This window comes from Podarcis pityusensis (assembly GCF_964106645.2).
Source record: "Podarcis pityusensis genome assembly, chromosome: 6".
NCBI lineage: Eukaryota > Metazoa > Chordata > Lepidosauria > Squamata > Lacertidae > Podarcis > Podarcis pityusensis.
This window is the reverse complement of record NC_138030.1, coordinates 31,903,459-31,915,797: the sequence shown is the minus strand read 5'-3', so window position 1 is coordinate 31,915,797 and position 12,339 is coordinate 31,903,459. Positions and strand designations below refer to the sequence as shown.

The 12,339-nt window shown below is 41.7% G+C and overlaps 1 protein-coding gene across 6 annotated transcripts; it reads right to left on the bottom strand.

Moving 5' to 3' along the window:
• Positions 1 to 1,391: 1,391 nt before the first annotated feature.
• UBE2T (ubiquitin conjugating enzyme E2 T) lies at positions 1,392 to 11,460 on the bottom strand. Of its 6 annotated transcripts, XR_013987604.1 has the most exons (9): positions 11,269 to 11,458; positions 8,770 to 8,882; positions 7,609 to 7,676; positions 6,710 to 6,817; positions 5,814 to 5,912; positions 5,241 to 5,324; positions 4,752 to 4,836; positions 2,698 to 2,816; positions 1,739 to 1,827 (listed from the first exon to the last, which is right to left on the bottom strand). XR_013987604.1 is itself a non-coding variant. In XM_081009922.1 (7 exons), the coding sequence occupies exons 2-7, from the start codon at positions 8,876 to 8,878 to the stop codon at positions 1,699 to 1,701; spliced, it is 597 nt and encodes a 198-aa protein (XP_080866048.1). In that variant the 5' UTR covers positions 8,879 to 8,882; positions 11,269 to 11,453; the 3' UTR covers positions 1,392 to 1,698. The 6 variants fall into 6 exon arrangements, 5 of the variants coding, with proteins under 5 accessions (XP_080866048.1, XP_080866047.1, XP_080866049.1 ...); XM_081009922.1 differs by lacking the exons at positions 2,698 to 2,816; positions 4,752 to 4,836 and having other exon boundaries at positions 1,392 to 1,827; positions 11,269 to 11,453; XM_081009920.1 differs by lacking the exons at positions 1,739 to 1,827; positions 2,698 to 2,816 and having other exon boundaries at positions 3,867 to 4,836; positions 11,284 to 11,460.
• Positions 11,461 to 12,339: the final 879 nt, after the last annotated feature.

The following is a 12,339-nucleotide window of genomic DNA, read 5'->3' as shown; positions in this document are numbered from 1 at the left end:
CGGTTAATAATTTAATCTCAGTTGCTGTGCTCAGGTCCTGCTTGCAGGCTTCTGCAGGCATCTGACTGGCCACTGTGGGAACTGACTTCTGGACTAGGCGAGCTATTGGTCTGATCCAGGTTTGTCTTGTGTTCCCATGTTCTAACACCCCCATCGTGACCCAAAATAATTTATTACCTCTGTTTCCCATACATTCAAATGGCCTAATATTGTTTTCCCCTCTACCAGTGTTTTGGCAGTTTGCTCACTAGGAGGATTACTTTGGGGAAGAAAACCCCAAATATCGACATATAGGCAATATAGTTCCTGCTGGAAGGTAGCAGCAACTGCCTTCTGTCAGAGAAGACAAAATGTGATAAATTATATGGCTGATAATTTGCTAGCGTGGGCCTTTGCCAAAATACGTTCTGAACCAATATTTAAACCTACTGTATAATCTGTTTAGAAGCTATGCTTAGGTTTCTTTTCAGAGTTGGAAAAATTGGGATTCAAGTCAAAACACAGTTTCAGTCCAATTTTCTTCACATCCCAGTTCTAATAAAGACACTATCCAGTCTTCTCCATGGGCATGTCCTCAACTTTTCCTCAAACACACCTTGCAAAATGGCTATTTAAAAAATACAAACTTACCCATTTTTATTTCAACATGGGGATGCAATGAGAAAGTAGATGGAAAGCTTGATGCATTTTTTGTTGCCTGTGAATAAAATTATATTTCTGAAAAATGTTATATATCCAAAGAATTGCTTACTTTGGTGGAAGTATAACAGTAGCTATGGGTGTGTACAGTTATCTTTAGTAATTTATTCAAAGGTATGTTCACAACTGGCTGTACTTATACTGATTAAAGACCTGTTCATTTTAGCTTTGACCCAGAATAGGTGTGCTTCTCTAAGAATACACTGGTGCATTTTGTTGCATGTCCCACTTTTACTACTAATTACCTAAAAATATTATATTAAATGTAACAGGTTTAGTAAAGTGCACTAAAGGTTTAGCAACATTGGTAAAGAGCAGCGTCCACAAGGAAAAGCCAAACTCACGCTGCACTTTTACAGTTAAACATGCCTAATTGTTTTTAGTACTGCTTCTGTCTCCACTGTCACACCCTAAATTTAGAGGAGGAATCCAGCACACTAGAGATACTTCTCTAATTAAACAGTGAGGGATTGAAACCTGGGCATGCAAACCATGAGTTCATCCTTTGAACTGTGCATCCTTCAGATCAATGCTCAACTTGCTGAAGGTGTCTTCAAACTTACAAAGCTGCTAAGAAAGGAGCAGATACATAAAATATTATTTGCACTGATCTATAGTCCAGCAAGCAAGGCCAAAGGTACACAACTTTAGCTTCCAGAAATAGTTTAAACACCATTCATGACCATTAGTCATAGCAGGACTAAATATGTTATTTATTATTCTCTCATTGGTGCCTTCATTCAAAACATGCGCAAAATACAGCAAAATACACAAATTAGACAGCGAAAGACAAAATTGCTGTAAAGAGCTTAAGAAATCTGCAGAAGTAAAATAAGATGTTTTTAAAAACAGACAAGTGCTTCACTGACACAGCCTTAGAGGCACTGCATATAACGAGTAAACGGTACATTAATTGCAACAAGTCTACTTAAGAGATGGAAAGGAACACTGAAACACACACAGAGCTAGAGACTGGGATATTGCACGACAGCAAAGCTTCTATGTTTCTGAGCAAGGTCTTTTGGACAATCCACTGATACTGCTTCCTTTCCTTTTCTGGGAAATGTGAGAATCTTTGGGTGGGTTGGCTGCACTTTGGTGGTTCTCTTCATCGGTGGTTTCCAAAGTCTGGAATAACATCAGAGAAAACCAACTGAGAGAGAAAAATATTGGTTTCTGTGTTCACACTTTGCTCAACGTACCAATGCTTTCATTCACATCTTGCAAGTATGCAGACTCCCCAAGTTAAGACTTCAAAAGTCATGGGACACATTTTGTTCTTTAAAGACACAAATCAGCTAATTCCTCACCCTCTTACCACCCCATACAGAATTCCCATAGATCCTCATTATACAGCTGACCACATTTAGTGGCCTGACAGCCAAACTTGAGGTGCCACAGAAGAGAAAATGTGCCTTTTCCAGCATCACTGGACTGTTCTTACGTGTTCTGGGAACTAGAAAAACTTTTTCAGAAATTTGTGGAATACAATATGCATGGCTCTGCAAGATTTGTACAGGCTGTTCATAGATCACTTCCATAGCACAGATATACCCAGTACTTTTTTCCTGGGGGCACTCAAGGGTATGCAGTACCGGCATCTTTTTGCCTAGAAGAAAAGCACTGGATATACCAGTTCTTTTACAAGCAAATTCTGAGCAACATGGAGATGCTACCTCCAAACAGAAATCAGCTCTTTCTGCAAGCAGGCCAAATTTATCCAAAGCTGAAATTCTTCTGACAGCCTAAGAAGAATCAGCTTCTTCACATTAGTTAAGAAACAAGAAAGTGCAACTAGGAAAGAAGTTGTATTATTTAAGGTTCAGATGCCCCCAAGTGTTTCAGCTGTGTAATTTCATCCCAATTTACCTGGAAATTTCAATAAAAGTAGAAGGCATAGTTGTGAATTACTGAAGACCACTCTGTGCTTTATTGGGGCACACAAAACTGTTGAAGATGAGACAGGATAATTTATACAGCTCTGCTTGCTACACCTACTTTCTGCTTGAACTCATTGCTTGTGCTGGGTTGGGTGCTCTAGCATGGATGACTCCATTAGTAAGTGCTCCCTCAAAGTTTATTTCCTGCTATTCTATTCACTCCCCAGCTTTCAGTCACTATGGAATACAGCCCTTTATAGTATGCATTAAATCCTTGCTCCCCTGAATGGTGGCATTTGCACTCCCAAACATGTTTTGCTTGGGAGTTGCCCTGACTCCTTAGCTCCTAAATATAACTAAGACCCAAGTCTCATGTGCCCACCAGTCTCTTGATTTGTCCATTCTATGTTAATAATGAGCAACTACAACAAACAGAAAGTTAGGGATCCACTTTTTGAACAGAGAAGTGAAGTTACAGAAGAAAGGCAAGGAAATCAGGGTTCTAAACCAGATTGGATAGGGAGCCAGCCAAATGCTTGAACAATTAAGAGTTCTAAAAAGTGCAGGAAGCCTACAAGAGAACAGCTGTCTCCCACTACAGACGTTTGCCCTGAACACTTGGAATACAGAAACAACCATGCAACAATGGGGGCAGTCTAATGGCATAGCCCCTTTTGTAATGGCAGTGCCCCTACATGCAAGTAAAGACTGAATAGGGTCAAAGTGCTGGAGGTGGCAGAATGGACTGTACCACTTCAAGTGGGGGAAATTATTATTACTTATTAAATTTCTATTCCGCCCTTCATCCAAGGATAACAGGGCAGTTTACAACATAAAAACACAAAAATATATACCATGATAACAAACAAAAACAGTAACACCTGCAGCCTAGGGCTTTTGGAATGGTATTCCAGGCTCAATGAAAAAATGGAAAAGCAATGCTTTCAGACAGAAGTTACAGTAGGAGGTGAAATATCCTATCAAGCATTAATATCATAGCCAAAGACTACATCCCCATCATTTTGAAGTTATCAAGTTCTATATGGGAAAACTTCAGAAATGCACTGCGAAAGGAATCAGGCATATATGCAGAATGTCAAAAGACGATCTCTCAGCCTGCCCTTAACCATGCTTTGCCATCTCCTCTCCACTCCTCAAATCACCCAGTTTGCTTGTCTGGAATGCTATAACCAATTCTGTGACTGGAAAGAGGCCAGAATAACTAGCCGTACCTTGGTTTTCAAACAGCTTAGTTCTCGAACGTTTTGGCTCCCAAACACGGAAGTGACTGTTCTGGTTTGCGAACTATTTTGGGAACGTTCGACGGAGCTTCCTGCAGCCAATCAGAAGCTGCGCTTTGGTTTCCAAATGTTTTGGAAGTCAGACGGACTTCCGGAACGGATTCTGTTCAACTTCCAAGGTACAACTGTACACTGGTAGACTTGTTTGATGAGAGTAGACCTTCATCTCATGACAAGCTTATCTCCTTCTAACCTGACTCTGGAGCACAATGGTTTAAAGCCCTGCAGGTGAGCAGCTTGACATTCAGGTTAAAAGCACTCATCTTTGAAAGTGTTTACAGTGCTCAGTTCACAAGAAGGGTATTAAATACCCTCAATGGAATCCTAACTGATTCTTTTTGCAAGGACCCTAATGGTCCTTGCATGATGTAGGAGAATGATATTGGCAGACCAATCTCTGAAGCTTCCTGGTGTGCTCTGTGGTCTCATGCACCCTTTAAAACTGTATCAGCTGCCGTCAAACTAGCTTCTCAAATTAGTTTAAGCAATATAAGGTTCAGCGGTGAACTAAGTTATATGAATCCCCCTCTACAGTAAGCCTGCAACTTACGCGGGAGTTGTGTTCCAGGGATCACACCTAAAGCCAAAATCACATGACGTCAAAACACAGGTAGAATTGCCAAAGTCGGACACCTGCCCTTTATTTATTTATTGCCAAGCGCGTAAAGCTGAATGTGCACACGTTAAATGTGCCTAAGTTCTGGGCTTACTGTATTAAAAAAAGAAACTTGTTTTGCTGCATATGTAGACCAGATATAACTGGGAGAATTTCTAGAAATTATTTCCCAGATCAGTGAACAAGGCTGATCCCACATCCTAAATTTCCCTAGAATCAATGTGTGTTTGGCCTGGGGTACTGGAATGATTTTACCAAAAGATCTGCGTCTCTGCTGATGAATTCCTCCCTTCATACAAATACACAGAGGATGTGTGCTGTCTGCAGATTTAGAACCATACTGCAAGCCAAATAAAATTCCATATAAAATGTTTGCAATAGGGTAATTTCCAAATATTCTTACCCAAGGCAAATTCTACAAGATCAGACACAAATAAAATACAATAAACTCTGAACAATCCCTGCATTTTTCTATGACATTTTAGAGTTATGACAACGTGGCCAAGAAAGCAAAACAAAAACTCCCATTGCCAGAAAAGGTAGTCTACAAGGGAGAAGTTAATCCAGACACTTGTGTTTCATGGCACATTCATATTATTTCCATCCCACAAACTCAATTATAGGAAGATGGGCAATTATAGGTGACGCAGATTTGAAGTATTCCGTTGGGCACAGCAAGACTGCACATGTGAAGATTAACCTACACCCCATTCCTCTCTAACAAAAGTGATATACTTTCCTTACCATTGTTGTCTGGCTTGCATACTTCTCTGTCCATTGTCTGGCATTTTTGAGGAATGTTTGCTTGTTGTATTTATACTCAGAGGACTAGACATAATTAAAAAAAAGAAAAAGGAAAAAGTAAGAGACAAGGATAATTATGGCCTCTCAACCATAAGACCATAGTTACGTTTGATGACAGATTTACTAGACCGCATGGAAGACTACTTAACCACACTAGGTATTTAGGAAGACTGCAACCGCCATATTTTGTACCCTGTATGCAACACATATATACCCATCCATCCATTTTTAAGCCTGATGTTTCAAGGTAGAAAGCGTTGACCTCACTGTCAACAAAACAAATTCTATTTGAGCATCTCCTGCCTCTCCCCACCCCCACCCCCACTTCTAGGTCAACATGGCCTTTTCTCAGTTGTATTACTGGAAAATTTGTACCCCAAAGAAATGAACTGCAAGAGGTACATCTATTGCACTCTGTGGTTTCTTCACATCTCTTCACAGACAGAGTTATAGCATAGTTATAGCTTCCAAAAATACAACACACATTCCACCAAAATAAAGGAGGAAACTTACTATGTCAGCCATGAGGGGGTCATCAGGGTTGGGTTCATTCATAAGTATCTGTATTGAAGTCAGCAAAGTAGCAATATTCAAAGACGGTCTCCATGCACCCTGCACAGAACGAAAAATTACTTGAGTGAGTGGGGGTGTTATGATACAAAGAGAAGTGTGTTTTGTTGGGAGTTACTTTGCAGGCCCAAGCTATAATTCCCCCCAAGATTTTCTGGGCAACATTGCAGAAATTTAGGAGCAACCTGTATATCAATTAATATATACAAGTGTGACATGCAACAAAATGTTGCCATGTATTCTCTTCCAATAACAGGAGTGCTTCTGTTTCCTCCAGATAGCGGTGAGGGGCTTAAGTAGTCCAATTCACATTCCTTCCCTAAATTCTCTTTTCTAAATCTTGCTCTACATTCCATGGCTTGAGGAGACCACCCTTCATCCTCTATATTTATTGAGTTGATTTTGGAGCGGTGTCATGCCCTCTTTTGTTTAACTCTTTATGTACTTCTGAAAAAATTTAGAATAACCCCCAGCAAACTATACCCCCCCAAAACCCTGTTTGGCAACAATCACAGTGACACTCACAAACCTCAGTATTATCAATATGCATAGCCAGATCAACATGCTGCAAAAATATGTGGTACTCAAAACCCCAAAAGCATCAAGCCCACCTGTGCCACACACACACCAAAGGCAATTAAGAAAAGATGAGGTTTACAAGGAGCTTAGACCAGCTGACTGTAACTGTTTCTGTCCAGGTCTCCTCAGTAGGGAAATACAAGCAAGTGGCCTCTTTCAACCAATACACATAGCAGTATCTGCACTTGCAGATAGGAACAGCTGTGCCAGGAGGCCTACTGCTGCTCTCCTCAATCCCTGTAAGAGAGGCAACTCATTACCTTAGGTGGCAATCTGAGAACATCAAGGCAAATTCTTCCAGCTGAGTCAATGTTGGGATGGTAGATGGGAGTCAGAAAGCGTATCTTTGGGGGTTCAAATGGATACCTAATTAAAAAACAATTGGTTCTCTTATTTTGAAAGAGAATTTTCACAAGTTAACACCCACAAATCCCTCGTTCTTATCCATTTCTGAACATGCATGAGCATCATCATCATAATTTATTATTTGTACCCTGCCAATCTGGCTGGGTTTCCCCAGCCACTCTGGGTGGCTTCCAACAAAATATTAAAATACAATAGTCTATTAAACATTAAAAGCTTCTCTAAACAGGGCTGCCTTCAGATGTCTTCTTAAAGCCTGGTAGCTGTTTTTCTCTTTGACATCTGGTGGGAGGGCGTTCCACAGGGCGGGTGCCACTACCGAGAAGGTCCTCTGCCTGGTTCCCTGTAACTTGGCTTCTCGCAGCGAGGGAACCACCAGAAGGCCCTCGGTGCTGGACCTCAGTGTCTGGGCAGAACAATAAGTGTGATATCCAATTGTGGTATCCTATTTAAGCAAACAGGGTTTACACTTCCTTACCTCTGCAGTCCCCTACATGCCACCAAAAGCTATTGTTTGGAGGGTTAGGAGGACTCCTGTTGCACCCATTGGCATAACATTGAGCTCCCTTACTAGATCTAGAGCAGGCACGTCCAACTTCCAAGCGCCTGCAATCTACTCCCTGTTGGACATGCATGATCTAGAGGAATCAGCTTGATCTTAAAGCAGTTTAACAGCACTCTAGTTCCTAATCCTGTAAAAGGAACTGCAGTCTCATGAGCTGTATTTAACAAACCTACCATTCCATATCTGCTTAATACATTGAAGCACAAAAGATTTTCAAAAATCCACTTAACTTTCAGGCACAACTATTTCCAAGTTAAAAATTCCTTTCTCGTATGGTGTATCTGCAGAACCCAACATTTCTAAAGAGAAAAAGACATATTAAGATACATCAATACTGCCCTCTTTAGGTAACTGCTTCAGTCACTGCAAAAACAAAGTTTGATCACATAAGCCACAATATATTCATATCTTCAAAATACATCCATCCAAGGAACTAGGCAGGAAAAGAACAAAAGTTACAAGGAATGTAATAATTATTTATTTTTCAGACTTATTGTTCAGTGCCAGAATTCTAAAAAGACTTGGATGAAGATGTATTTTTATCTTCCAGGAAAGGATCTTTATACTGGCTAACAAAATAAATTTCTGTCAAAAAAGAATTAGAAAATTATGAGCATCTTCTAATCTTTGCTACACCAAACATTTGTTTTAGAAAAAGGAGCTACTTCTCTATTTCCTGCTATGCAGATGACCTAGTATCTTTACTTTTTATGGATTATACAGTGGACGCATGGGTTGCGAACGTGATCCGTGCGGGATGCACCTTCGCAATCCACGTCTGCACATGCGCAAAGCACAATTTAGCGCTTCTGTGCATGCACGACCGCCGAAACCCGGAAGTAATCCGTTCCGGTACTTCTGGATTTCGGCAGTCCGCAACCCGAAAAGACGCAACCTGAAGCGGCTGTAACCCGAGGTATGACTGTATACATAATTCTGATATACACAACACCTTCCCTTTCATTATTAATCACAAATAAGTTCAGCTTCTTAAGCAACATTTCCTCAAATTCCTGTGAATCATTGGCAAAAAACTAAATGAAATAATTGCATTAAAACAATCTAGAAAAGGGCTGGGGAATCCATAGCTCTCCAGAAGTGGTTGGACTGCAGCTCCCCACCATCCTTCACTGCATGCTTTTTGGCACCACACAAGTTTACTCTGAAACAAATCCAACTTTTTTTATGGAACTTGCTTCTAAATACAGTATGCAGTATATTTGCATGCATACAGAAAAGGCAAAACTGAAAGTTCTCTGGAACTTTTAATTAATGCTTATGTATATAAGTTATAGATTCTAACCTCTAACTATTTGTATATTGTTTTGTTTATTGTTGCTGGGTTACTGAGGTATGGAGGGCAGAAAAGATCGAATCCAGACAGATACATACGGGCTTGAAGATCATCTATACGGCTTCCATTCTGCCAGCAAGTAATTCCTGGTGGCGGCTGTGTAGTCAGCAAATGCAGCTCCCTCTTAAGTCGTGAAGCCCTTTGCATTGCTCTGCAATAGTGTAGGGGAAATTTGCATCATTTAACTTTTCTAATTTCAGCAACTATTAATCCTTTCTGATAATGAATTGCATGTCAGTGCATTAGTAGCAGAATTTTCAGGTAGCTGTATAAGCTTTTTTAAAAAAAGATTGTAGCCTGTTTAGACAACTTAGCTCGGAAATGCTGATCCAGACCCAGTCTCACACTTAGAGATCACTATCAAAACAATTTCTCCATGTCAGAAGCACTCATGTTTTACATCAATCAATATTAAATAGGACTGAGATACTAGGTAACGTTTTTGCAACTTGTATATGATCTTGTTGAGATCATTAAACACTAGGCTGAGATCTATTAGTGGGCAAGGCAGCACAATATTTCAGGGGTACAGTGGTACCTCTGGTTACGAACTTAACTCGTTCCAGAGGTCCATTCTTAACCTGAAACTGTTCTTAAGCTGAGCTACCACTTTAGCTAATGGGGCCTCCCGCTGCCGCAGCGCCGCCAGCATGCGATTTCTGTTCTCATCCTGAGGTAGAGCCAGTGTGGTGTAGTGGTTAAGAGCGGTAGACTCGTAATCTGGTGAACTGGGTTCGTGTCTCCGCTCCTCCACATGCAGCTGCTGGGTGACCTTGGGCTAGTCACACTTCTTTGAAGTCTCTCAGCCCCACTCACCTCACAGAGTGTTTGTTGTGGGGGAGGAAGGGAAAGGAGAATGTTAGCCGCTTTGAGACTCCTTCAGGTAGTGATAAAGCGGGATATCAAATCCAAACTCTTCTTCTTCTTAACCCGAGGTACTACTTCCAGGTTAGCAGAGTCTGCAACCTGAAGTGTTTGTAACCCGAGGTACCACTGTGGTTGGAGAGAGCATGCCTTTTCTATCAACTTATGCTATGTGGAAAAGGGTGGACATCAGATTTATAGACTTGACTGGCTTCTGTGGAGGTGTATTTTGCAGAAGTTAGGCTCCCTCCCACCCTGGTAGGAAAGTAGCATTATTACTGGTGGGTATCACTGAGCAGGATTCAACTACAGTGGTACCTCGCAAGACGAATGCCTCGCAAGACAAAAAACTCGCTAGACGAAAGGGTTTTTTGTTTTTTGAGCTGCTTCGCAAGACAATTTTCCCTATGGGCTTGCTTCGCAAGACGGAAACGTCTTGCAAGTTTGTTTCCTTTTTCTTAACACCGTTAATACAGTTGCGACTTGAGTTCGAGGAGCAACTCATAGAACATGGTGTGGTAGCCTTTTTTGAGGTTTTTAAAGACTTTGGTGATTTTTGAAGCTTTTCCAAAACTTTCCTGACACCGTGCTTCGCAAGACGAAAAAAATCGCAAGACGACAAAACTTGTGGAACAAATTAATTTCGTCTTGCGAGGCACCACTGTAATGAGTCCCATCAGCAGACACCTATGCAAGAACTTCCATATGCACAATGGGGCTCCCTCACTTCCCCCAGCCAATTGGGGGGGGGGGAGAGAGAATATAAAATACAGAAGAAAACCAGCCATTTTTAAACACATTACGATTACTAAAATTATATGCCTGGGTACGCTTGCATGAACAAAAAGGGTTTTCGCAAGCACTGGGGGGAGAAAAATACAGCGAAGGAACCTGCCTAATATTAATGTGCAGGGAGTTCTGAAGCAAGGATGCTGTTGACTTGTAACCCGGGGCAAACGTGATACAGCACTGGTAAAAGTGTGAGTTCTGCAGATCTAAGCAGAGAAGGACGTACATATTGGGGGCGAGGCAATCCTTCAACTCCAGGAGGCAGCCAGGCCCCTTCCTACTGTTTTTAAGGAAGGCTAGAGAGGGGCATTTTGTTAAAAATGGGAGCCAGTCGGGGAGCTGCAGTTTTGATTTCATTACCTCTTCTCCCTGGTTTTTGACACTATATATAGAGAGAGAGAGAGAGTGTGTGTGTACAGTATATATATTTAGTGTGTATGTGTGTGTACACACACACACAAACATACAAAGTCTCCCTGGCTTTTAACACTATATATAGATACAGATATAGTGCATGTGTGTGTGTGTGTGTGTGTATAGATAGATAGATAGATAGATAGATAGTGTGTGTATACACACACACACACACACACACACATATAGAGTGTGTATGTGTCCACACACACACACACACACACACACTTTTAATTGTTGTAACCCGCCCTGGGGACCTGAGGGTGCCCGTTAAGATAGCAAAATGAAGGTAATAGCAATTATAAGACCCAAAATTCGAGCCTCAGTACATGCAGAGGGAGGGCTATTCCTCCTCCCCTCTCCCCGTGCGAAACTGAAGAGGAAGCGCCGGTGTGAACCGGCTCTCCCCGCCCCGCCTCGGAGGACTTCCTTCGCCAAGGCGGCCTGCGAGACCCCCGCACGAAACCCACCCGGTGCTTACGAACCCCTCTCGGTTTCTGAGGAAGCGGGACCTTCCGCTGCCTTTCCCGCCCTTTCAGAATGGATCGGCAGCTGCAGCAAAGCTGGAAGGAAGGCGAGGTTCGGGAGGGTTTTAGAAAAACCCGCTACCGCAAGTTAGAAGCACGAAGACCCAACATGCTTTGCACGGGCCGCGGCATGAATGGGCGTTCGAAGTGTCCGTCAAAATGCGACCGACTACGGATTGGCCAGCAAGGGCGGAGGGCGGAGCGGCTCCAAGCGGGGAAACGGCACACTCAGGTTTTTGCCGACACTTCGGGCACGAAGTCGAACTGCTCCCTCCGTTCCAGGCGGCGGTTTCGTTAGCAGAAATCACAGCTGCTTTGGGCGCCTGCTGAAGATATTATTTTTGTTAGGGAGGGGCAGCCAACGTTGTTCAGCTTTTTTTTTTTAAGGAAATCAGGTATAAAAATACCCCGTAAATAGGACATGGCGGGGGGCAGGTTTCTGCTGGGTGGGGGGGACAGAACCTTAGATAACTGAATACTTTCAATGCTTGTCAATAATTTTTGTGGATCTAGAGGGGCTGCCCCTCCCCCCAGGCTACACCCATGAAGCCTACCCAGATGTTCTGAAAGTTTGTAGGGGTTTTAATTTGTTTCTAGTCTATTCTATTGTGGTTTTAACTTTATGTATGTTTTAAATTATGGCTGGTTAAAAAAAACAGTGATAGTTCTGATTACTTTATCTTTTCTTTTCTTTTTGTAAACTGCCTTGGATTTTCCCGACAGTCAAGTGGTATATAAATTTTATGGAACAAAAATAAAATAGATATATTATGAATACTCTGTGCTGATTTTGCAGATATTTAAGATTTAATTGTCACAGACTCTTACTTACCCGGTTGCGGAACAACTCATCTATAACCACATATATGTACATCTTGCAGCGTGCATGCACACACAGAGAGTTTTCAATGCTTTTAAATAAAATCAAATACAGAGAAACACTTGCCAACTTATTTTAGCACTTCGTTACACCCAATGCAGTAGACAGCAGTCCATAAAAGGTTATACTGTGTT

Bases quoted from the DNA above. Each gene is read 5' to 3' on its own strand.
- UBE2T (XM_081009920.1), bottom strand. From the start codon at position 8,878: ATGCAAAGGGCTTCACGACTTAAGAGGGAGCTGCATTTGCTGACTACA. The intron at 6,818-7,608 runs AGTTAAGTGGAT...TGTTTTTTAATT, and splicing joins TGGAAATAGTTGTGCCTGAA to AGGTATCCATTTGAACCCCC. The intron at 5,325-5,813 runs GTAAGTTTCCTC...AATTATGTCTAG, and splicing joins ACCCCCTCATGGCTGACATA to TCCTCTGAGTATAAATACAA.